This window comes from Chiroxiphia lanceolata, chromosome 6, assembly GCF_009829145.1.
Source record: "Chiroxiphia lanceolata isolate bChiLan1 chromosome 6, bChiLan1.pri, whole genome shotgun sequence".
Lineage (NCBI taxonomy): Eukaryota > Metazoa > Chordata > Aves > Passeriformes > Pipridae > Chiroxiphia > Chiroxiphia lanceolata.
In genome coordinates this window covers 14,950,538-14,975,557 of record NC_045642.1, presented here as the reverse complement: position 1 = coordinate 14,975,557, position 25,020 = coordinate 14,950,538, and the positions used below count along the sequence as shown (strand labels likewise).

Below are 25,020 nucleotides of genomic sequence, written 5' to 3'. Positions count from 1 at the left end.
ATTGGGAGAAGGGGAAACAGAATAGCTTTTCATGCTGTAATCTTACAGTTTTGAAGTGTGTAAAATATATTGAACCTTATGAAGACAAGTCTTTGCCAAACTTTATAGGAACAAATTCTTAACAAATCTGCAGCCATCTGGTACCTCTGTCATGATTAAAGGAGCTCTGGAGTATTTGCTTATGCGGATCTATAGAGATTTAGTTGTATGGAGATGTTCCAAGATGTAAATTATGTTGAATTCTGAGACGCAAAGTGTATGCACGATTAGTGAAGAAGAGCTGTAAGAACAAATGAAATCTACATTAGATAATTAGCACTCTGTATTTAGAGTGAACAGATTATTCTTTCATTCTTTTGCTTTTTATTTAAGAGAGCGGTCTACTTGGCAGCAGGGGCACCAAGATTGACACCATAAGTGCCAAAGACTTTTGTAATGTGATGCTGTTGCTGCCCTTTGTCCTGCAAGATATTGTCCTGCAAGATAGTTATACTTTGTATTTTAGAGATACTTGGTATAGTAAAGATACTACTGCAGGGTGTAGTATTTAAATAAACACTTTTTTCTAGGAATGTCTTGCACTGTGGTGCAGTTTTCTTTGGCTCTGTTCCGTGAATCACCTGCGGGTAGGATACCAAACACTTGCAGTCAGGCAGCTTTGGGACACAACTGTTGAGGTGGGTTGTTGCAAATGAGAATGGTGGTTCCTTTGAGAAAAGGATGGTAAAGTCTACTTGTATCCAAACTGGCCTGAACCCTCCAGTGGTTAGACTATGGTCCTAAGTCTTAGTGCCTGAGCTTTTGTTAAGACCTACTCAGGAAATGAGATAAGGGTTGAGCACGTGAGGTTTCCCAGGATAAAGAAAATGCACCTTCTGGAGAAGAAAAGGAGGTGACAGAGGCAGTATGTGTTACTTGTGGAACATGACTGGTCGTAATGTTTTTCCTATGTTGAAACAAGTTGTTTCTGTCACCCCCTTTTTTTTTCTCTCCAAAAGGTGTATGTACTTCACAGTGGGAAGGAATTCATCAATTTTAGGGGAGAATTTGAATGAAACAATCGCTTTTCACTTCAGTTGTGTTGTTTTAATGAGGGACTTGGGAAGTCCTGCAGATGACTGTCAGTAATCTGTAATTTGACAAGTACTGACTTCTCCCCCCACTCCCACTCCTTGCCTGTTTTTCACCAACAGTAGTAAAGTAGAATTCTCCTGGCTTAGTCCTCCTGTTAACTGTTATCAAACTGAGATAATTAAATATGTTGTAGCTTAAGTCCTACTACTTTTTCTTTTGCCTCTGAACGATTTACTTCTGCCATGCTGCTTGTAAATAGTTCAGTGCTGACCAGAGACTCCTGCCTTAAGGGTTGTGAATGTGTGCTCTAAACAATTCCATGTTGGAAATTATATGGCTTCCAGTCTTCCTGGGCCCATGATAATGTATTTCATGTCTGCAAGATTTATTTTTTTTATGCTTGCAGCTTGTGCAGGCTGGTAAGGACTTCAAGAGAGGTGTGACACAGGTCCTGTTCTCTTAAGTGTTTTTTGTGGATTGTATTTTTTGCCCATGGAGGCCTAGAACCTGGGAGGAATGGTTTTGTGCTGAAAAGATGGAACTAATGATATGTAATATCTGCAGAAGGACTCATCTGAACAGTGTTAGTGTCCATTGGTCCTTAGGCTGTGAGTAGCTCCAGCTTGCATTGCTATAAAGTATTGTGGGTGTTTCTGTAAACAGAACTATCCCTGTGGTTGGAGTCCTGGAATGTGCACTTACACAAATGCTTGTTCTAGAAGAGGGGTGAGAAAGACAAATGATTACTGACAAAGTCTCTCAGTAGTTGTCTGGCATTGTTTTGGGGCATGATAATATTTTAATTTTGCCTTGTGGTGGGTGGTGCCTGCTTTAGTTGTGTGTGTAGCCGTGTGTCCAACTCCTTCAAGAAGTGATTGTGCAAGGTGAGACAAGGAGCGTTAGACTGTCCCTGCTTTGGGGGATGTACTGAATTTGCTCAAGCTGAAGAAGGCAGACTTGTTATAAGCACCCTTATATGAGTCTAGCTCTTATAAGAGGCTGGGAGACTGAAGCATTAGGAGCAGCCAGCCAGGCTTCGAAGAATCGCCTGTACTGGAGGGGACTTAAATTATTTGCTGCAATCCAGGAAGTTATTTGCTGGACTGAATCGAAGCTTTGGAGTGGAGATAGAAGCTGGTCTGCAAAGACAGAGTGGACCAATAGGGACTGCTCAGTGAGTGTCTCCAAGGTGGTTTGATTTTTTTTTTTTTCCCCTCAGAGAAGTTGACTACTGTGTTTAGTTTTTTAATAAGAAATAATGTTTGTTATAAACATCTTTAAATCATGTTTGAGAGGCTCACAGTAGAGATGAGGTCTAGGCAGTTTGACCTGAAAGCTCTGGTGGCTTCAGTGTCCATATAGCCCTCAGAAAACAGGCTATCATAAAAGGCTCTTGCAAATATTTCTGATATCCTAGTTACAGTGTGCGTGTGCATGTCGTAAGGAAAGGTAGGGAAAACACAAATTGAACGAAACGTTCTTTCCTCAGCATCACTGAATTGAGACAAAGACTGTATCTGGTGGAATTATATGTGTATCACTTTTACTTCTCTGTCCATTGTAGATGAAGGACACCTGTACGTCTGGGGCAGCAACAAACATGGACAGTTAGTGAGCAAAGAGATCTTTCTTGCTGAGCCCAAGAAGATTGAGACTCAGTTTTTCTCACATGAAAAGATTGCAGCAGTTTGGAGTGGCTGGACCCACTTGGTGGCACAAACAGGTAGAGTATCTAAAAGCCAGTAACAAATGGCACCAAAACAGTAAATTGTCTTTGTTGCAGGCAATAATTGTTCTTTCTCACTGGTATTAGCTGGATGCAGAGTTTTGCAGTTTCACCTGAGCAGCAGTTGTCTCTTGAAAAACGATGAGGACAGACATCCTTTGGCTTCTGTCCCTGAAGATGGGGTGGATGCTGGGGCCTGCCTGGCATCTTTAGAAATGCTGCAGCATCTGCATGTACACACTAGAGAGATGCAGCCTCTCTGCATCATCAGGTTGCTGGTATACCAGAATATATATGAGCTTCTAAAGATCATTCTGCTGGGTGAGTTGTGACACCTTTGGAGAGAAAAGAATTTGGTGGAAAACTTGCTTCAGAAAAGAGTAAGGTAGGAAAATATGGCTGCAGCTTCTGAGATATGTGACTGTATTTGACAGGAAGATATGGACAAAACTCTTGGGGAACAGGAATTAGGGAGAGGGGAAGATAATCTTGAGCAAGTGTCTGGCTGAAAGGTGTAGGGGCATAGATATATACTGTTCCCAGGTTCTCTGAGTGTTAGCTGAAACTCTTAGGAACAGGCATAGCCAAGAATCCTCTGTTTCTGCCATCCCAACTGAAAAGACATGGTCTCATTGCAGTAAGTGAAATAAATTACATGGCTTTGCAGCACTGTGCTTGAAGAATGAGTCTGGCTTTTTGTGTGGCTGATCTTTTAGTAAGGTTTTAAGGACAAATAAAATAATGTGTTCAGAAGAAAATCAATAAACTAAAACAAGCTGGCCTGTGTGTGTGTTTGTGGTCAAACCCAGAAAATGTTTGGGAAAGACAGGCAAAAAGAGGCATCATAAGACTTGAAGAGCATCCCCTGAAGATGAAGTGAAGTGAGATTTAATGTTGAAGCTGTATCTTCCTGGGAACCTTTCCAGTGAGGGTAGTGTGAAAGCTTACTACATGTGAAGGACTGTAGGATTAGATTCTTTCATAGGAAGAGATAAGAGAAAGGTTATATAACAGTGATAGTCATGTGTAAAGGGATAGTTGATCTGCTGAAGCTCACCTGAGTGCATTTGTATTGTTGCTCCGTTGTGAAATGCAAAGGCAGGAGAGAAAGGTAGATGAGATGGAAAGGTAAGACAGACATCTGAAACTGTTTTGTGGTGCTCACGTGTGAATAGGCTGTGCTGTTTGCTTCTCCTCTTGTAGTGTGGTGTGATAGTTAAGGCTAACAAGGGGATGGAAGTCTTCCATAGAGCAAAAGGAGCAGCCAGAGCTATGTTAGCAGGGTTAGCATGTGTGCATTTCTGCTTTTGCCTTCAATAAACTGCCAGAGGAGGAACTGAAGAGCAAGAATGAGTCGCATTGAAGACTGAAGAGCCTGTTGAACTGGCAGGACGCAACCTGTTTGTTAGGAAAACTGCAGAAGGGACCACATGTGTTACTGATGCTTTCTGGATTCTGTGATTATGGGTAGTGGTTCAAGGAGTGCTTAGCCTTCAGCATGAGTAGTTTTATTTAAACGGAGTTCTTGCATACCGAAAGGTCAGCAAGAGCTTAAGTGTTCTATTAAATTGGTGCTGCAAATCCTGCAATGGTTGCACAGTAATGTCCCTTGCTCTGTGAGAAAAATTTCTGTTTTAATGACTGTATACTGTGAAGTCTTGGTGCTAGAATTTGGAGGGATGTGATACATGACTAGAAAAACAAATTGGTTGTTTTCTGTTTCATAGCATTCATTGTTTGACATCAAAGTATATGAGAGAAATGTCATGTAAAAAATGTGCATTACTCTAGCTGCTCTCTTAGCTATTTAAGAGGAATGTTTGAACTTTGATTTTTAGAGGATGCTATACTGAAAATTTCAAAGCTGTAATCAATGCTACGTGCTGCTTGGAAATTTTTCAGGGGAAGTAAAGGAGTTTATCTCAAAATTTGTAGTTCTTGAATAAAGTGCTGTCATTCTCACGGGCATAGAAAGGGTACAAAAAAGACATTATTCAGGATAACCTAATTTTTAGAGAATCTTGCCAAAATTGTTTGCTTGCTTTGCTTGTTTCTTAATACCTACCAAGTAGAACTTCCCCAAAGTTCTAGTGACTTCAGTGTTTCACCTAGTCGATACTTGTCTGTGGCCATTACAGAGATGGAGTATTTCAGTATTTCTACAAAACCAAAAATAGCGTATCAAGTGACTAACAGAGTTATTTTGTTTGTGAATGTTTGAAAGGAATTTAAATAAAAATAGGCTGACTTTTGCATCTGCATTAGAAACCTGGCCAAGTGATGTAGTGGCGTAAGTTATTGCTGAAACTGTATTTTGTGTATTTAGAATTTTAAATGTCTTTGAAAAGCAGTGGACCTGAACCTAAATCATCTGGAATAAGGTTTTGAATGGCCTTTGGCAGCCTCTAGATACCAATCAGAATCTCATGGGAATTCAAGAGTTGTTCAACTACTAGATAGTGTGAGCTAAGCACTTAACTGTTTCTGAAAAATCATTTGCTACATTAAACTTGCAGCTAAATAACTGCGAAATGCAGCCCCAATGAAAACTCTTCCCTGCATGCAGTTTCTTCTCCAGTATTTTTACCTCCTTCTAGCAAAGGGGGAAATGCTGCTTCAGTTTCCTGGTGCTGAAGTCAAACCAGTGATCTCCAAACATTATTCATCAGTAAAATTTTTTTGAGCATGCAGCCTCCAATGTATTTATACTTACTTATTTATAAATTGTAGACATATACTGCTGTAGTATGTTATGCAAACTATAAAACATGCACAATAGAAATTTTACAAATGATGAGATAAAGGTAAACACTTCTTAAAATATTGCTTTTTAAACTGAATCTAAAACATTAATAATTTATTAATAAATATATTTATGTATAATTTTCTTCTTGCCCTGCAGTGGATTGTCTTGTGCATACCCAGGGCTGCATAAACTCCACTTTCGAGTCTACTGATAGAAACGATTCTTGCTCACTTTACTCTGGAGAGTTCCACAATTAGTGGAAAGGAAGCAGAATAGAGTGATTTTTGGACGTGAGAAAATAGAGGGAAGAGATATGTAGTATGATGTTTCTCTCTTCATTGTGGAAGGTAGGAACATACTTTGTTTTGGAAAGGCATTGCAGTGTATAGGGATTTTGCTGCATGAAAGAATAAGGTTTTTTTTCTAATTAATAATCTCACCATGAGGCAAAATTTACAGAAGGTAGTTGAATTTTAAGAGGCCATTACAAATGCTTAGAGTTCTGTTTAAATTTTTTTTCCCAGAATGTTAGTCCTGGTCAGTGTAGTAATAAAAAACTCATAAGTGCAGCTGTCTTGACAGTAACTAAAACCTCTTCTCACTGAAAAGACACAGGAAGAAACGGGACACTGTTCATGTATAAATTCACAAATTCTACCAGTTCAAAATGACATTTTGATCTTTATCTGTCAGGTGAGCGATGTTTGACTGCAGAACTAATGGAACAGTGAAAAGTAAATGAGTCAGTGATGTTGTTAAAAGCAACCATCTGGAGGAATGGTGTGCAGTTTCACGGTTGCAGTGTTTTTGACACTTTCAAAGTGTTTTAAAGTGCCAGGCAAGTTACCAACTTTATCAGAAGAAAAAGACCACAACATAAATATTTTCGTCTTCTGTATTAAGCTTTCCCTCTTATGTTAACTAGCCTGTTCTAAGACTTGCTTTGTTTTTCTTCCATGCTGTTGACAAAACTTAATACTGTAACATGAAGCAAAACACACAACTTCTTTTCATTTCTTTCCCATTCTGTCTTTACAAGGGATTTTAATTGTACCTGAAATCACTTTAATACCCACATCTCTTTTATATCTTATGTTCTACCTCATTCAAGAACAATTTCGAGAGTCCTACTTTCTGTCATTTCTCTTTAGAGTTTGATCAACTCTTTTCAGTTGCTGTTGTTTCTATCATAAAGCAGTTTGCATTTAAGATATTAATTCTTGAGAAATTAATTGCTTGACTTAAAGATGTTAAAGAATGTTTTCATGAGATGTTGTGTTTTTAATCCTTACCTTTAACTGATTCCCATTGGCTCCAATTCTTCTTCTTATCACAGAGGTATCTTTTGGGACTATTTCCATTGAACACACTCTTACTGTAAAATAACTCACAGAATCCTTCAAGACAGACAACTGTTTTTTTTCCTGCTTTGATTATTGATTCCTGTAGAGGAGAGAAGCACAATTAGACTTCGTGGCATCACTGGTACTCTTTCATAATTACCCTGCTACTAGCAATGGTCCTAGTTGATGATGGTTGGTCCAGAAGGATGGAGGTTGAGAGGCCCTGGTTGCTCTTTTGATCAGGTCTCTGACCATAAGATATGAACTTTTTAATATCTTTGGTTTAGTTATTATTTTCTGCGTGAATGCTTGTATCAAGTGACTCTCAGCCTGCTTTTCAGTGGTGAAAGGGCAGTACTGTTACTGCTCCATGTGAAGGCAGATCAGGTGCATTCTTCTGGCCTTGGACTCCAAGTACAAGTATTACTCTCTTCAGACAACCACTCTGTAAAATGGTTTGCTTCCTTTCCAGCACTCTGCTTAATGGCATAAGGAGCACCACTACATTATAGGTGATATTATTTCTGCATAATAATTAGCAGCTGTCTTGCATTGCTCTGCTTAACAAAGTCAACTTTAATTTCTGGTCTTTCTCAAGTTAATACAAACACTTTGAGGATAACTACTGGAAGAGAGGTTATTGCTTAGATCATTTAAAAGAGAGCTAAGTTGTGGCCTATAATGCTGAAGATGTAAATTAGTCTACTTTGGGAAATGATAGAACCTATCTGACTTGAAGGCAAACCTAAATATAACAAGAGAGGTATTTTAAGGACTTAAAAGTGAATCATCAACTTCCATTCAAAACAAGTTATTTTCTTCTTAACTGGGATGCCCGATAAATAACCTTCCTTAATCTGGCCTGTTTTATTATCTATGTATTCTGCCGAATATGTTCACTAATCTATTTTTCACATAGCGTCACATGAAATTATGCTTTGTTTAAGCTCAGATAAAGAATTGCAAGCTCTTTCACTCAGAAGGAGTTACCTCAAAAATGCAGTTATAATGGTATTTCTGCTGCCTGTGCAAAACTGCCTACAGCAGTCTTGGAAGATCAGAATGCCTTGACATAGTCTGAGTAATATTTTGAATCCTCATTCCAAATGTGTATCTGAATTTGTGCGTCTTTGAACATTCCTTGATGTCATCGTGTCATTTAGGCCGTGTAAAACTATGCTGAAATGGTCTGACATGTTAGTGACCTACACAATAAAGTAGAACCCATCTCCTGGTTTTTTTTTTTTTTGTTTGTTTCTGAAGCAAATGCAACGTGTCCCTCCAAACACCCTGAATAGACTGAGAGAATGTTTCTAATTATCTGTCCTGAAAAGGAGGATTACTGCTGTAGTTGCACTTCTACGTGCCTGCTCTGATGGCAGTCACAAGGTAAAGCTATTGAGCTTTGCTGGTAAAAGCTGTGTAGCTGCAGGGAGGTGAAGGGGAAGGACGTGGCTCTGGCACCCGAGCAGCACAGCCTCAGCCCACTAGAGGTCCTTTCCACTTTGCTCTTGAATCCAGGCTCTGCAGCCTTCTTCTGGAAAGCAAACTTTCTCTGCCTTGAATTGTTCAGCTGCTCCCTAGGACAGCAAATACTAATTTGTGTGTGTGTGTGTGTGTGTGTGTGTGTGTGTGTGTGTATTTTGATGCTTGTCTCTTTTTTGACACTGTAGCCGACAGTCAAACAGTTTGAAACTGGATCCCTGTGTGAGGTAACTATATTTCATGTGGTAGGATGCTGGCTTTTGGGAAAGCAGGTGAAATACTAGAAATTAGCTAAATCAAAACCTGCAAATTGATAGGAACCCCTGAACCCCTTTGAAGCAGAACCTGCAAAGTGAGTGCTTAAGAAAGAAAAGCCTTTGTCCATTTGCCTTGGGGATAAATTTTAAAACTTCAGGGTCTTTCTTGAAGATCTTGCATTGGATTACGAAGGGTAGAGCATGGCAAGGAGAGAGAAGGAGATGCACAAGCTTGGGGACCAAAATTCAGAGATGAAAGGTAGGAGCTGTGGGAAATTCAGTGTGCAATAACAGGATTAAAGATTATAGATGCATATGGAAATTTGCATATGGAAATTTACATGTGCAAAATGGTTTTCTGTATTGTCTTCAAAGCTGTCTCCTTGTTCCATCACACATTCATCTCATTTGTGTTTCAACGTTCATGGTAATTATTTTTAAATTGTGTTCTAGATAGCTGTAAATAGCTAGAAGATGTTGGCATGTTTCTGGCTTCTTGGGCTGACATCATTCCTTGGCTCTTACAAAGTTGAGTGTGTGTGTCTGTATGTTGTTTTGTGATTCTGCACTCCTATTCCTGCTGCTCCCTGCTGGGAGTTACTTTTACATGACTTTGGTAAAAGTATTGAAGGAATTCATTCAGTGGTTTGATTGCTGAGAAGGAGTCTGGGATCAGTGTGAACTGAAGGTACATTCTGAAAGGTTTAGTATCAAGTGTACAGAGTTGTTCATATGCAAAGATTTGTCACAGAAGCTTGATAACATCATCTTCTAAGTAATTGAGTTGTTTCTTTGGTCACTGTCCCTCTTTTGCCTCTCCTTGTTCTTAGTACCTTCCAGTTGGAAAGTAAATAGCTGGGCATGTCAGATGTCACTTGTGTGTGAGAAGAGTGTCAGGAAGATGCTAAACTGTCACTAATTTTGATTGAAGGTACTCATTGTAAAATAGAGACACGAGTGATGGGCATTAGGGACAAAGAAACTTATCTCAATATTTATTTGAAATTCCCCTTGTAAGCTATGCTGTTAGAATATTGGCAAATGGAGATTCAGGTGGCCTGGAAAGAGTAGGATTTAAATGGATTTTTGTTAAATTTAGCTCGTAAGTGTTTTTAGCAAGAATTGTAAAACAGGAGGAAAACAGTGATCAAAAAATTTTTAAGATCTTTTCTGCTCCTTTTTTGTGTGGGGCAGCCTAGAAAATGCCTCTCCCACAGTAGAAGAGGAACATACAGTACACAAGGCTAGTCTGTCCAGGTTCTTCTGGCTATGACTTCCTTTCATGGAAGGAGGTCTGTTCCTTCCTTGGGACAGGGAAGTGGTGGAGTTGCCATCCTGGAAGTGTTCAAAAATGTGGATATGGAACTTGAGGATATGGTTTAGAGATGAAGCATGGTGGTGCTGCTTGATTGACAGTTGGACTTGATGATCTTAGAAGTCTTTTCCAACCTTAATGATTCTGTGATTAATGCTTGCTTGGTCCTATCCAGATGTATTTTACTAAGTACTCCATGATTGGAGGAGTTTGGAAAATGACTCAGTCATCATTCAACATTATGTTCTGGGGCTTTAGATCACGTAGATCACACATGTAGAAAGAGGGACTGTATTATATCGAATTTCTCTCTCTCTTTTTTTTTTTTTTCTGTTGGAAAAAATTATTTTTGTGGACCTAAGTAATGTGACTGACTGTCCTAACTTGGCAGAACTTTGATCTTTAAAAAGCTTTCAGAAAAAATGAACCTTTAAAATGCGGATGTAGTATAGATTTTGTTCAGGTCATTAGTGTGTGAGATAAGGGATTCATTACTTTGTCTAATTTTTTTTTTTTTTACTCCCTTTTTGTTTGTTTTCTTTGGTTTCTGTGGTTGGATTGCTGCATTTTATGGCTAGCCATATATTTAGCAAATATAATAAACAAGGTCAGATACATTAGCAAGTATATGGAATATTGGAAGGTTATGGGTGTGAAAGTTCTAATGGGACCTTGCTGGCACCAGAGGGTCAGTACTAAGCTGTGAAGGATGCTAAGAAGTGTAGATTAGGTTGAATTTATGGAAGAGTAGAAAAGCTAAAAGGGAACCCCCCGATCTCTAGCCTTTTGAAGACCAGCTTAGCTGATCACAAAGAGATAATTATTTGTCTGACAGTATTACAGTCAATACAAGTTGCCTGTAACCCTGCCATTCAAGTTGGAAAACAAAAATATCTGCCTGGTTATGATGTGTGGACCATTTATGGGATCTCTTTCTGCCAAAAGGATTTTGTTTGGGCTCTCAGCAGCATTTACTAAGCTAAGCATTACTAAGCTTAACTTCTGAAAGAAGCTGTATATGTATGCACTGCACAATCTATGCATGTAAGTGCATTGATCTTATTTAACCTTAATAGCATTTTAAGGCCATTAAATGCTTGTTTTCATAATCTTTAAATGACGTTTCCTGTTTAGTAATTAATTATTCAGGCTTAATGCTCACTAATGAATCTTACTATTTGAACATAGGTAATGTGCTTCTTAAGAGCTTAGTGGCAATTGAATACTTCTGAGAAACAGTACTTTTTGGGACTTTTTTTTTTAAGAAACTAAAAATAAATGGGGGAAAAACCCCCTACAAAACCTGTCTGGCTTGTTCTTTTCATTGTTACCTTGAAGTAATTTTCAAATAATGAATTTGAGTTAAGATACTATAGGATACATGAGATATATCAGCAGCTGTGAATTTTGAGTACCAGATCTGTAGTCTTATAAAATGGCTCTTTTCCCCTTCTCTGATACTTGGTAAGTATAATGAGATCTGCCAGGACAGTGTATCCACTCACTCATTTTTTTTATTTGGTAGCTAGACTGGTACCTTTGATTCTTTAAATTATTCCGGTTGTGAGGAGCCATAGAAAGATCTAACAAATCTGTGCTGAAGAATTTCAGTTGGCCATAGGTATTTGTTACATAGGGTGTAAGTTGTTCGAGTGCTAGGAATGGCTCTATGATACTGTAGCACAAAATTTTATCCCTGTCTTAAAAACTATGTGCAGTAGGGCATTTAGTAGGACATGGGGTTATAATTTTTGTGTATTTGTAAGCATTCACCTGACTTGGCTGGATTTTTGAGTACTCTGAAAATGATGACTATGATGTCTGTTTTACCCCTTTTAGTCTAGCACATACACAAGTGTGGTTAGCAACTGATATTCTTTAGTATTTGTTGTATTTTTTAAGCAAAATCAGGTGGGTTTTTTTCTGTGCTGTTCTGTGACTTAATTTCCTTAAAGATGGATGACTTTTTAATACAGTGCATGAAAAAATATCACTTTGCTTATAAATATTGTTGAAATCCAAACCATATGATTAATTCCTCCTATATTGTAGGAATGTATACTGGTTTTGTTTAACTTTGAATTATGTTGGTGTTGATCTCCAGTTTTTACTCTGTCAATATATTTTGGATACTAATTTTCTTTTATAATTATATGCATGGAAATGCAGACTGTGAGGGCACTAACACCCAGGATTAACCTGGTAGCTTGAGAGACTTGCAACCAAAACCTAAAAAGAGGGCCAAGCCAACAAACTGTAAGTCCAGGGAATGGAAATAGTTGTCAGTACACGCTGGATCTGTCTCCTCAGAGAGGCACAATCCAGAGGCCATGCAGCAAGCTCCTCTTGGTAAGTGGGGCTCAGTCTCAATGGCACTGATGAACAAACAGATCATTCCTACTCTGGGGAAAATTCTGAAGGGGAGTTTGTGAGCTTTTTTGCACACTTGTTTTTTAAGTCCTCTTTTGTATAGGAAGAGAATTAGCTATTTCAAGCCCAGTTTGTGGTGTGGTAGTTGAAACTCTGGCTGAACTCCCTCTGATTTTGTAGTTCCTATTTGGACTTCATTGTCTTTCAGTGTATCTGCATATATTCTGTGTTGATTCCAAACGACTGAGATGGAGCTCTGCAGGTGAAGCGGAATTACATTTTCTGTGTTGCTTAGGATAAACGTTAGGTTTTTGGGATGTTCTGCTGGATTTAAGAACTTATGTGGTTCAGGTCTGCTTGCTTGTCTGTCTGGTATTATGGGGCCCACAGTATGTGTGATAAGAATAAAATAATCACAATAGTTTAATTTTTGGGGACAAAGACCTGGATGATAAGAAGGTGTTAGCATCTGATTCATGCAGAAGAGAAACCCTAGGAGGGGTGGGATTTCCTGAGGTGACTCATTCTCACTTTTACTCGGTGTCATTTAACTAAAAGAAAAATTCTAAACGTTGTTAAGTGAAAGATCTATTCAGGGATAGAATAAAACTTTATGTCAGTTTTGCTAAGATCTTTTTATCATGAGTATAGGAAATCCTTTCTTTCTAGAATTTCTAAAAACTTACCTTTATAAAGCTGCCCAAAATATAGATACAGAAACGCCTTTAGGAGTTTGTTTTCCTACTTGTCCTTTCGTTTTGGCATTTCTCATCTTGAGTTTTGGACCTTGTAACGGCTGATCATTGTTTGGTAGGAATTTGCCTGTACACAAATGTATTTTTTCAGGCTTGTGCCTGCTAGTGACACAGCGACCTGGAGCCAAAACAGTTCATTTAAGAGAAAATGGACAATAAAACATCCAGAAGTGAAGGTCAGGCTGTGGAGACAGTATAAGGGTGGCAGTGTGGATTACTGGAAGTGCATTGGGGTCGAAGAATCATCCTGACAAGTCACGCAGTACAGAGGAGGCTGTTAAATCCTTTTGTGTTTGTCTCCTCTTGCATGCTCACTTTGCTAGAGATAAATAGAGCAAACAACACAAACAAACCCAAAACACCTGGGCATGCACACAGGTAGAAGCTGATGGTTGAAATGTAATGAACAATGCTGTTGTGTCTAATTTAAAAATCTGGGGTAGTTATTTAAAATTCCTCTAATTCACCAGAGCTGTGTTGAAGCAAAGTTCACCAAAACCTGGTCACCTGTTTTAGTGCAGGAGAAAACTGGTGGTTCCTCTAGAAGCTGTCCTGTCTTGTATTCTGTGAAGCATGAATAGGAGGGTAGTACTTCTTTTGATCAGTATCTGTTTTAATGTCAGGGAAAAGAAGGGCTTGAAAAAGCAGGAGCTTTTTGTTCTTCATTGCTGTTCCCTCCTTACTCCTAAGGAGAAAAGTTCTTGTTTCTCCCCTCTCTCACTTTCAAACCTAAACCCCTCTTATTAATTAACAGGCAGCATAGCACACCAATCCTTGTATTACAGCCCTGTTAATATACATCCTTAGGTAATCTTTAAACACAGATGTACTGGCACTGCAACCAAATACAGATGTTATAGTTATATAGTGGTAGTTGTAGACAGCTATTGCTTCATTGAGTAGATATCAGAAGTAAATCTCACTAGCATAGTTCCCTCTTGGCATAGAATTTCAGGCTTTTTTTACAGGGTGGACTTGCATTAATTAGTAACATTCCTAAGATTTTTCTAAATTTTTAGACTTGCCTCCTGCTCTCTGCCTGTAGCTCTGAAATGCTGAAAATATCTCACAGTCAGTCTCCTAAAATGTGAATTCTAATGAGTTAGAGGTCTGAGCTGGAACAAGAAGGCAGGAGTCAAAGAGAACTCTGCTAGCTGGATAGCATGCTCCTGTATATGATGGAATTTTTTCAGAGCATAAATGGCATTTGGATATTTCCACCATTATGCAACCATTTACACTTTTGCCCACTCTGTCCCTGCAGTCTCCTTGATAATAAGTATCTTGCCCGTGCGCAGTTCAGAGTGGAATTTTGTGTTGTTTTTATCCCCCCCTCGTGCCCTTAACCTTTCTTGGGGGTAGAGGGAGAAATAGGGATGATATTCCCGAGGGAATATGTCACCTTATTGCTCATTATTCATCTCTTGACTTCAAAGGGCATGAATTTTCCTTCCCATCCTCTTTTAGACTGTTTTGTTCCTCCTGTCAGTGAGAACCTCCTCATTATTTGAGGCGAACAGCCCACTCTGTCTTAGTCAATTGTGTTTGCTGTTCTAATGGTTCTGACTCTGAACAAGGGGGATGATCTCCTGGGAGGCTCTGGAGGTGCCATTGTTGGGTTTGTGGTACTGTTTTGTTCTTTGTTCTTTTTTTCTTAAGAACAGCACATAGTTAGGGTTGAACTCCATTGTGTGTAGAACTCTACTGTTTCTGGAGTGACTTGAGGAAGTTAAAGCCACTTAGCAAATCCCAGGATTGGTCACCTAACACTTTATTTTTATAATGCTTTCTATTTCTTTGTTGGTATTGTGATTCTTCAGAATCATGCATGTCTGAGGCTTGTTATCTAGTGAAATCTCTTGTGCAAATGGTCTCTGATTATTTGTTCCCGGGAATGCATCTTGTGGACAACAGTGGAAAAAGCCCAGACTGCCATTCCAGAGCATTTCTTTTGCTATTTTTGTGTCTGCCTTTCCACAGCATGCCCTCGAGTCTTTTGACAAGGTAAATATTAGCACTGGGAACTTAATTATCTTCACTTTGTTTATCTCTTGTAGACAGATGCCTGTTCCTTCTTAGATTGGTTCAGATGGCAATGGGATATTGAGAGTAGCAGGATTGCTTGCATACCCCATATTAGGCAGATTCACAAATGTTTGCAACATTGGACCTGAGGGTAAGCACAGATTAATGCTTTCCATAGAATGATTTAGAAAACGTGCATATATTGCAATTTGTAATCTCTGAATAAGATTTTCTGTAGCACTGTACTGTGTTAAGTCTAATGGAACAAGACCTGAACCTTTGCCTCAGAGGGGATACACTTCTAAGCAGTCCCATTTACAGACAAGAGAGTAGGAAATCGGACACAAGAAAATAATTGTGAACACATAAAAGCACGTACTTGGTATTTTAATAGGTCGAGGGTGTTGCTTTTCCAGAAAGAATTGAATAACTGCTTAGAAAGGAGTACCTATTCAGTTTCCTGGAGAATGTTAGAGGAAGAGATGCTCAGCTGCAGAAGGAAGGAAATTCCAGGTTAGGGAGGCCTATATGGAAGAAAGCATATAACAGTGCAGAAGGGCACGGAGATATAAATATAGAATGTCAGTAAAAGTGTATGACTCATACTGCTGTAGTAGCATAGTGCAGAATTTAGTTGCAGAAGTGCAGAACAAAAACCCTATGGTATACTATGATGCATTTGCAGATAGTTTTCCATAGCTGGTTAATGTTTTATGCATCCTGCTTTTTTTGGAGGCATCACCAAATTGTGCTTTTATTTTTAACCCCCTTCTTTTTGTTAGGACTTTGTTTTTAGATGAAGAGTTAAGTCCTCTATTGAACCTTGAATGCAGCCGTTCTGTTTGCTGGGTAGAGATGAGTTAGATTTGTTTTTAATCATGTAACTAAATTTAGCCAGCAATCTGCATTTTAAGGCATTGCTATTAAAAGTCTAAAAGTGAGATATGTATCGTAGTTTGAATTTAAAATGAGCCAGAGGCACAGCTGGTGAGGCAGTCATGACTCTAATCATGAGTGGAGGGAAATGAGAAGGGAATTTTCTCATCTTGCTGGATGAATGCAAAGTCTGATAGGTGCTTTAAATTCTACCCTTGCCCCCAGCCCCCTTTCCCAGCTTTATTTCATGATTGCATGGGCTTCATGACTTCCCCCCCCATTTTCATTTTTCAGTCAAGACCATATGTCTGTTTGATATCAGCAGTATGAAGACAAGTTCACAAACATTTGAATTCTTATATTTTCTTGAATTTTTCTTTTGCTTCATTCAGAGCTTTATGTGGTACTTCATATTTCCAATCTCTCCTCTAAAAGAAAAATGGCATTTATCCCATCTGAAACCCAAACCCAGAGACGGGACTTCCAGCGTATCTGGAGAGTCTTGGAATTTGCCATACTCAAAAGTTATTTTTGTTCAGTCTTTCAGAGCAGTGAAGCATTCTGTTAACTATATGAATAATCCTATTGAGCAGGCATTGCCCATCCTGAGACATAACTTGGTGTTGACTTATGGAAGCAAAAAAAAAAAAGCATACGTGGTTTTTAATGAATGGAGGTCAAAGCTCTTTAGATGTTTCATGATGTCCACAGTCCTGATAAAGGTGGATCTGTTGGTAAAGTGCATGACAAACTTAGCATGTCATGGAAACTGCAGGTTATTTCTAGTCTGTCATAGGGAATATTAAATTGACTTGATACACTGCCTTTAGCAATATTTGCTGTGCCCAAGCTCCCATTTCCCAAGGCTGTTTTTCAGTCAGATCAATTCCTTGGCTTGGTTTACCTTCTCTGTCACAAACAGTTCAAGCACAATGAAGGGTGGTGGCCTAGTGGGGAGAACAACTGTTCTTTGCATCCAAAGTTTCTCAGGCTGTCTTGATGTAAGGTGCCTAAGGAATTCTCAGTCTGCGCTTTGAATATTTTAGTCTATGTTGAAAGGATGTCACGGTCCTGGTGTCTTCTCTTGGTGAGTCTCACACATCCTCGTGGCTTTACCTGCCTGGCTGAGTATGTTTCATTATATCACATTGTCATGCAAGTCCTTGGATGTTCAATGTCTTGATATCTCCAGGAGTCTCTAAGGGAGACTGTATGATTTCTCCTTTTTTTTCTTTTTTTTTCCTTTTTTTTCTTAGCAGGAGAAATGGATCACAGTGAGAAGCCAGTTGTTTGCTGGATCACAGATGAGCCTCTGAGTCAAGTGGTGTGAAATCCCTTGTTGATTTATCTTGCCCGCACGCCTGTGGTTAAATCAATCACCAGATTTGAGGACATCTGATGTAGCTCAGAATGGCAGAAATTTTTGGCCCACTTGAAGATTATAGGAGTTTTAACTGACAAATCCATACCTATTGCAGGAGGACTGGTTCTCTTTCTGTGACACCTGTGGTCTTCTGTTGAAGGTTTAAACCTATTTACAGGGTGCTTGGAAAACCTTGGGAACTGCAGCATGTTGTGTGGATGCTCTGGGGACTATTCTGAACCAGCTGTGTATTGCAGCCTCTGACTGCAGAAGGCTGGAAGTGGCAATTGAAATATCTCTGGTTTTCTGTTGCTGTCATCTCTGAAATGCTTTTACTGCCTTGTTTGAACTTCCCTGATGAGGCATGACCTCAATAGCATGCATAGATTTGTGTTTTAGTGATACATTTTTAATAGCTGTTATGAATGAATATGGAAAAAAATTCAGGAGTGTGCCTTATTATATGAAGTTGCAGAAGGAGGTCAGAGGTCATAGAAAGTTGCAGAAGTCTGTAAGGAGGTCATAGAAAGAAGATGTGTGAAGAGATGTGGACAACTCTGGTACACTGAACTCCTGCGTAAGAGGATCAAGGGCCATTTAAACCCGTGTCAGGATGTGTAATCCTGCTTTGTACTGAAACCATGCACAAGTACAGGTGTTATTCTGCAGGGATGGTAGTGATGCCTGGTTTCCAGCTGCTGAATTAAAACTGTCTTCAGCTAAGAAGGAATTAAGGGTGGATAGATTAATGTTTTTCTGTAAGGTTGTGCTGCACAAAGGCTGTTTCTAGGTAGATGAGGAAGTTTCTCAGAAAGATTGAAGGACATCAGTGATTTTCCTGAAGGACAGCAGAGATCTGTAGATGTGGGAGAAGTGTTGCTCTGTGTGGGGCAGGGAGGAGGCAAGAGGCAGCCTCTAAATGTCAATTTTTAATGCCTGCCCCTGTGAATTTTCATGTGAAAGGAGGCATTAGGGATTTTATATAGAACTTCATATTTCAAGTCTGAAATTAAACATTCAGTGTGAATATCCAGAGTTCATTTGAAAAGTAATCGTTAAAGCAACTGTGAATTGAGATAGCCTAGATGAACTCTTTCATCTAGTATTTATGAAAGATAGTTCAAAGCTTGCCTGGATGCCAAATAGAGACTTCAAGGAGATAACACTAATGCAATTGTGATATTATCTTAAAACAGGAAAATTGATACAAAGATAAATCTTAATCTAGTGAAAATAAGTAAATTTTAATGTGCCTATTTGTCTGTTGTGTTCTACTGAGAAACCAACCTATTTTTAAAACTAAGATACTTATTTTCTTATTGCTAATTCTCTCCAAATACTTATGTGGCTGAGCAGATTGATGAAGAAAGTGCTAACGGGGAAAAATGACATGCTCTACAGCCTCAGCAGCAGTATGAAACAGCACAGGAAGAGCTACAGTGTCAGGCAGGAAGCAACCAGAAGTGCTTTATGTAGTGTTGCTGGATTTGCAATACTCTGAAGGCTGTGAACTTGTAATTTTCATAGAATCGTAGAATCACAGAATCAATTGGGTTGGAAAAGACCTCCGAGATCATCGAGTCCAACCCTTGGTCCAAATTCAGTCCATTTACTAGATCATGGTACTCAGTGCCACGTCCAATCTGCGTTTAAAAATCTCCAGGGATGGTGAATCCACCACCTCTCTGGGCAGCCCATTCCATTTTGAGGCCATTCTCAGCTGTCTATGCTTTGGACAGAAGGATGATGTGAAGCAGAAGGGCCCTTCTGGTATTGGTTTGCTAGTGTACTGCTTCAAGCACTTGAATATGTATGTACCTTCATCTGTATTCTGTGAGGGACACGAGTGTGTGTTTTGGATGATTTGGTGCTGTGTGTACACTGATGCAAAATGCTGTGTTTACAGTTCAAAGAGCACAAGGAAACTAGATCTGTATGATCACGTAGAATCTCAAACAATGTAAAATACTGTCGTATGTACTGTTTACTGAGGGAACTGTCGGGAAGTTTTTCTTAAAGATCTTCTCCCCCTGTCCTTTTTTTAGCTTTCTGAACTGCTGTATTGTATGGTTCATTCAGGCTGTACACTGGAGTGACACAGGATGCATGAATTATGTCTATTACTCCCTAATTCCAAATAGTGTTTGGAATGCTCTAGCCTTTATTTGATGTAGCATTTGCTCCTGAAAAAATGAGCAGTTGCAATAAAGTCATCTGGGACAACGTGGATGTTCACAGAAGATGAGTTGAAGTGCCTTTTGGAATTGGAGCCTCCATGCTCAGAACATGACAAGAACCACGTCTTTAGGAAGCTTTGTTAGTATCTTAGAAGAACTGGAAAAGGTTTCTAACGTTGTGTGCTATGCTTTTTTCTTTCACAAAAGTTGTAGAAATAACTCCTGCCTTTTGTGTGTCCTCTTACTGTATAGAGTCTGGTATGAAATATCTTTTTTTGATTTTTTTTTTTTTTTCCTTCCATGGCTGATGTACTCTGTCCAGTTGACTCATCATTGTGTATGTTTTCTTGACTTCTAATTAAAATCTGTTCTAGTCTAATATTAGACCATCAGTCCTTGTTATATCACCCTTCATTCTTAAGTAATTCATCCTGCAACCTCCTTACTCTGTATGACTAATGTCTTTTTCTTAAATATTCTTAGAACATTTTAAAATACCATCTATATTATAAGTAGCACAGTGGCAATACCTCTCATTACAATTGCTTAACACTTTCTGTCATACCTCAGTGCTTTCTTTTGCTTAGGATTTTGACAAGACTTTAACCTTTGGCGGAATTTTCCATGCATTGGTGTTCGCCTCAGCCTGAAATTTCCACTTGAGACTGTTTTTTTTATTTTGTTTTGTTTGTTTGCTGAAAGTATAATCAGCACATATAATAGAGAAGGCACATCTAAATTGGCTTCTGTTACTTTCACAGAAAACACAGATTTATGTACTTCCTTCTATTTTTTTTTTGTAAAGGATCCCTAGGCAGATGTTTTTGGCTGAAAAATGGAAACAATTGTCTATTAGCAGGAGACTGTGCATGGGAGGGGGAATGCTCACAAAATAGGAATAAATTTGGGGAAGGAATATCTCTCAATAAGAAGTGAGAACTGAATTGATGAGCGCTGAGAAGGAACTGGTTGTTACCTAATCTTTAGGCATTCAAGAAATTCGTCCTAAAAGCAAAAATTAATTTATCTGGCTTTAATTTTTTTTTTTAATGGATGTTCTCCATTTTTTCCTTCTAACAACCACCTGAAACTTTTTTCCCTTATAGTGGCAAAAAGGAAAAAGATAATTGCAATGATTTCTGTTGGTAATCAGAAACCATTTACATTCTCCTAAAGGTTCTGTTTGATTTTGCATGTATAAGTAATTCTTTGCTTGCTTGTCCAGTGAAAGAAAATAAAATCTGTGGATGGAAGGTGTTTTATTATAGCTAAGCATTATTTCTGTTTTAATCCTTCATACATGCTGCAGTCTTCAGTTCCACTGGAGCAGTACCCTGATGTGATGATGCAAAGGATGAATTTCCTTATATGAGTGGCTGGTGTTTCTTCTTGTTCTTCTTGCGTCCAGACAGAGAACCAGATTTGGTTGGGGAAAGATTTTTTTTTCCCCAAAAAGTAGAGTTGAGAGAAACTTTTACTGCCTCTGTGTACAGGATAGTGTTATGGACTGTCTGTGAGGATGTGGGTCTGTATTATCAATACACTACTGGCCTTTTCAGAGACCTTGCAGATTGCTGATGTTTTTGCCTATGGCACTTGATACTTTTGGCTTCTGAGAGTTGAAATGCTTTAATTCAGCTGTGGTCCTAGGGGTCAATACAGCAATGTCTGGGTAGGGCTTGAGAGCCTGTGGTATATTGGTCATCTAACTAGATGTTACAGAAATTCTTTCTGGCTTTAGATTTCATAAAACTCAGTTTCAGTTCCTGTAGTTGATGCAAAATAGAGCAGCCTGCCTATCATTTCACAGTCCAGTAATAGGGTTCTAGATAGGTGCAGCAACCTGGTCTGATGTAAAAGCCTGAAGGTTAATCTACATTTAAATTTACTATGTACATGCTGATGTAGGAGTTTTGCAATGTTTTTGCAACTGCAGATGTTTTTAGGAGAGATCTATATAAATTACGAAGTAAATATACTACAGAGCAAGCATGTTTTTAAACCTCAAACTGTATTCCTTATCTCTGTAAGGTATATTAGTAGTTCTCTTAATGAAACTTATTTTAATCCTTTAACCTAACAAAATGTAGCTACTGTGTTAAGAGACCTCACTTGTACTGAAAGTAGTATGTGACTGGTTTCAGCTTTTCCCTGAACTGCTGGGAAGCTGTGAAGGAAGAAATTTCTTCTGCCCTTGAGAGAAAAGGACAACTAATTTTATCACTTAATTATTTCAGGAGAAACATTATCAGTGAACACAGAGAATGCATCTGAAAAAACTTGTGATGATTGGCAAAGAAATACCACTGCTAGCAGATTTGTAAGGAAAATGCATATACTTGTTGGGTGTATAAACTGAGGTTTCCAGTTTATTTACAAAATACATTATCACCTTAAACTCCCCAAACCAGGAGTGCTAACCTATGTCCCTGTCAAGAGAATTTAACAGCATTCAAAGGAAGAGGGAGTTGTTCAGATTTCTGAAGGTTTGTGTTCTGGCATCTGTTTAGAAACCCTTCAGTTGTCATCTTTGGTGACCAGTATTCCCTGTGCCCAACCCCTCTGTGGAGAATATATGTACTGACTGACAGGTGTCTGTGTTTAAGCAGACTTGCTTGACTTGATGGTATTTTCCCCAAATCCATGTAATTTGACTGAAACTTGATGACTGGAGTTCAGCTCTGGAGGGCAGTTTGAGGCTTTGCTGAAGTGTGTACGTAACTCAAGGTCAGTGCAGATTTCTGTCTGGGCTGCAATGTGGGTTGCTACTTCTGGTTAAAACCAAGCTGAGAACTTTAACTTATGCTGTGTGTATATAACTTTTTTAATTGGAAGTCCAGGAGGGACAGCTTTTTATGACTTACCTGCAGAGATCTAATTACTTCATTAAGAAAATAAAGCTGTCACTTAGTATCATTTTTTTTTCTTAATTCTGGGAACCAAAGCTAAAAGCATTGCTTTAAGGATGTTATCCATACCGGAGAATGGCATTTTGGTGTCAGTTCTGCAGCAGTGTATAATATGTGGAGAGAAAGGTGAGCCATATACTGCTGATTTCATTTGAAGTTATGTTTCCTTGGTCAGCATGTGATTCCTGTGAAAACAAACCAGTGCTTTTCCAGTGCTTAATGACAGTTGTGGTGATGTTCTGACTAACCAGCTGCTGTTCTGAGGGCTGTTACTCTGCTAACAGTAGTAGTGACAGAAGGTAACTTCTATCAGGAAGACATCAACTGTATTAAATATAGGTCATGCAATGAATGTCCCTATGGTAAGGACTGGGAATAGAAAAGAAATGTCTTTTATGTATCAGAATAAACTGTTTTGTGTGTGCTTCTGTTAACCTAAAATATGTCCTCTGTATAACCAAAGTGTATATATTGTATTCACAATATCCAGGTTATGCAGCTTTACTGACATGGTTTTATTTATAGCCCAGGTCACCATACAGATGTTATTCTGCTAGAAAACAAGTTAATAAAGTATGAGTAGCTACATAGAAGTATATCATAATATCTTGAGCTAGTAATTGTTTTTTTCCTTCTGCTCCCAGAAATAAGTTTTCACTAGGCTTTTGAAGCTGTAGGTAAGATGCATTAAGAAGTTCTAGTTTTGAATTGGTATCCACATGTTCCAGAAACTTAGTGAATAAGTAATCTTGAAACGTGTTTTTTGTTTAGAAACTGGCAAGGTATTCACCTGGGGCAGAGCGGACTATGGGCAACTTGGAAGGTGTTCAGTGGTTCCCGACGGGCAGGAGTTGTGCACAGCATCTGAACAATGCTTGGAGCTGTTGTGTAACATCCCTGTTTCAGTGCCTTGCCTAAATGGAGCATCTCAGGTAAAGAAGAAAATTATCATTCCCCCCACCTTTCTTTTTGGTTCATTAAAATAATCAGAACAATTTCCTAATAGAATCCTTTCAAATGCTGCAGAACAAACCCTTGCTGCTCTTCCTGTAAGCTCAGAAGTTAATATGATTCAATTATTTCAAATATTTTAAAAGGATTTTGCATTGAGAAACTGATTTTTTCCTTGGTGGAACCACAATTACCATTAGCAAAAGATGCCAAGTTCTCTAATATCAGTGTGTGCAGGAGACAGTTGCACCTGCAACACATCCTAACAGATGAGGTGGGACTCTGTCCTGTTGCAGCCCTACTTTTGTCTGAAACTCCAAAAAGCAGCACCCTACAAATCACAAATGGTGGTCCCTCTGAGCCAGGGAAGAGGCTTGCACAGCCATATAAACAGTTCTACTGGGTTTTACTGCAGCTTAAAAGAGTGGAAATTCCCAGTACTGTGTGGGTAGGACCAAAAAGTTGTGAAGTGATTGAGACATGTGGTTCATGGCTGATCTAGGTCTTCTGCCCAATATGCTTGCTCTTAATCTGTTATGATGCTTGATAAATCTACAGTTTGAGGTGTAGGGTAAGTGAAGAAGGGGAGACCATCAGGAAAGCAGAGATGGGAGAACAGGTGATAGAAGATGGACTTTGTTAAAAGTGCAGCTTTGTTGGCTTAATATTGGGTTACTGATCTGTCCAGGTGTCACTCTCAAAGAATATAGTTATCCGGGGCACTAAACTTTAGCAATGGGTTAAAGAAAACCTGTAAAGCTTCAGAAGAACAGCCTTGTTCTCAGAAAGGCTGAAGAATTAAAACCAACCACACAGTCCAGGTTGCCAAAGGCGAAGGCAGGGATAGGGAAAATGAAGCATTGCCTGCTATAGGAGAAGACCAGGTTCAAGACCATTTAAGGAACCTGACAGTGCACAAGTCCATGGGATCTGGTGTGATACATCTGTGGGTCCTGAGGGAACTGGCAGAGAAATTGGATAAGCCAGTATCCAGACATCATCTACCTGGACTTAGGCAAAACATTTGGCACTGTCCCGCTCAACATTCTGTATATAAACTGGAGAGACATTGATTTGATGGACCACTTAGTAGATAAGGAATTGGCTGGATCTTTACAAAGAGTTGATGTCAATGGCTTGATGTCAGACTGGAGACCAGTGAGGAATGATGTTCCCTAGAGGTTGGTATTGGGACCAGCACTGTTTGCCAGTGACAGGGACAGTATGATCAAGTGCTCTCTCAGCAAGCTTGCCAACAATACCATGTGTGGTGGTCAACATGCTGCAAGGAAGGGAGGGACCATCAGAGGGACCTCGACAGCTTGGAGAAGTGGGCCCATGTGAACCTCACGAAGTTCAACAAGGCCAAGTGCAAGGTCCTGCACGTGGTTTGGGGCAATCCAAGTGCAAACACAGGCGGGGTGGAGAATGGATTGAGAGCAGCCCTGAGGGAGATGGACTTGGGGATGTCAGTGGATGAGAAGCTTGGCAGTCACCGGCCATGTGCACTTTCAGCCCAGAAAGCCAACAGCATCTTGGGCTGCATTACAAGCAGTGTGGCCAGCAGGTTAAGGGAGGTGATTCTGCCCCTCTGCTCGGTTCTTGTGAGACCCTGTCTGGAGTGCTGCATCCAGCTCTGGGACCCCCA

At 39.3% G+C, this 25,020-nt stretch overlaps 1 protein-coding gene across 1 annotated transcript in view; it reads left to right on the top strand.

Moving 5' to 3' along the window:
• The window catches only part of SERGEF (secretion regulating guanine nucleotide exchange factor), a 148,591-nt gene that overhangs the window by 8,464 nt on the left and 115,107 nt on the right, over window positions 1-25,020 (top strand). The window contains 2 exon segments of the mRNA XM_032690696.1: window positions 2,639-2,797; window positions 23,193-23,353. Of these exon segments, the coding sequence (XP_032546587.1) occupies window positions 2,639-2,797; window positions 23,193-23,353 (320 nt within the window).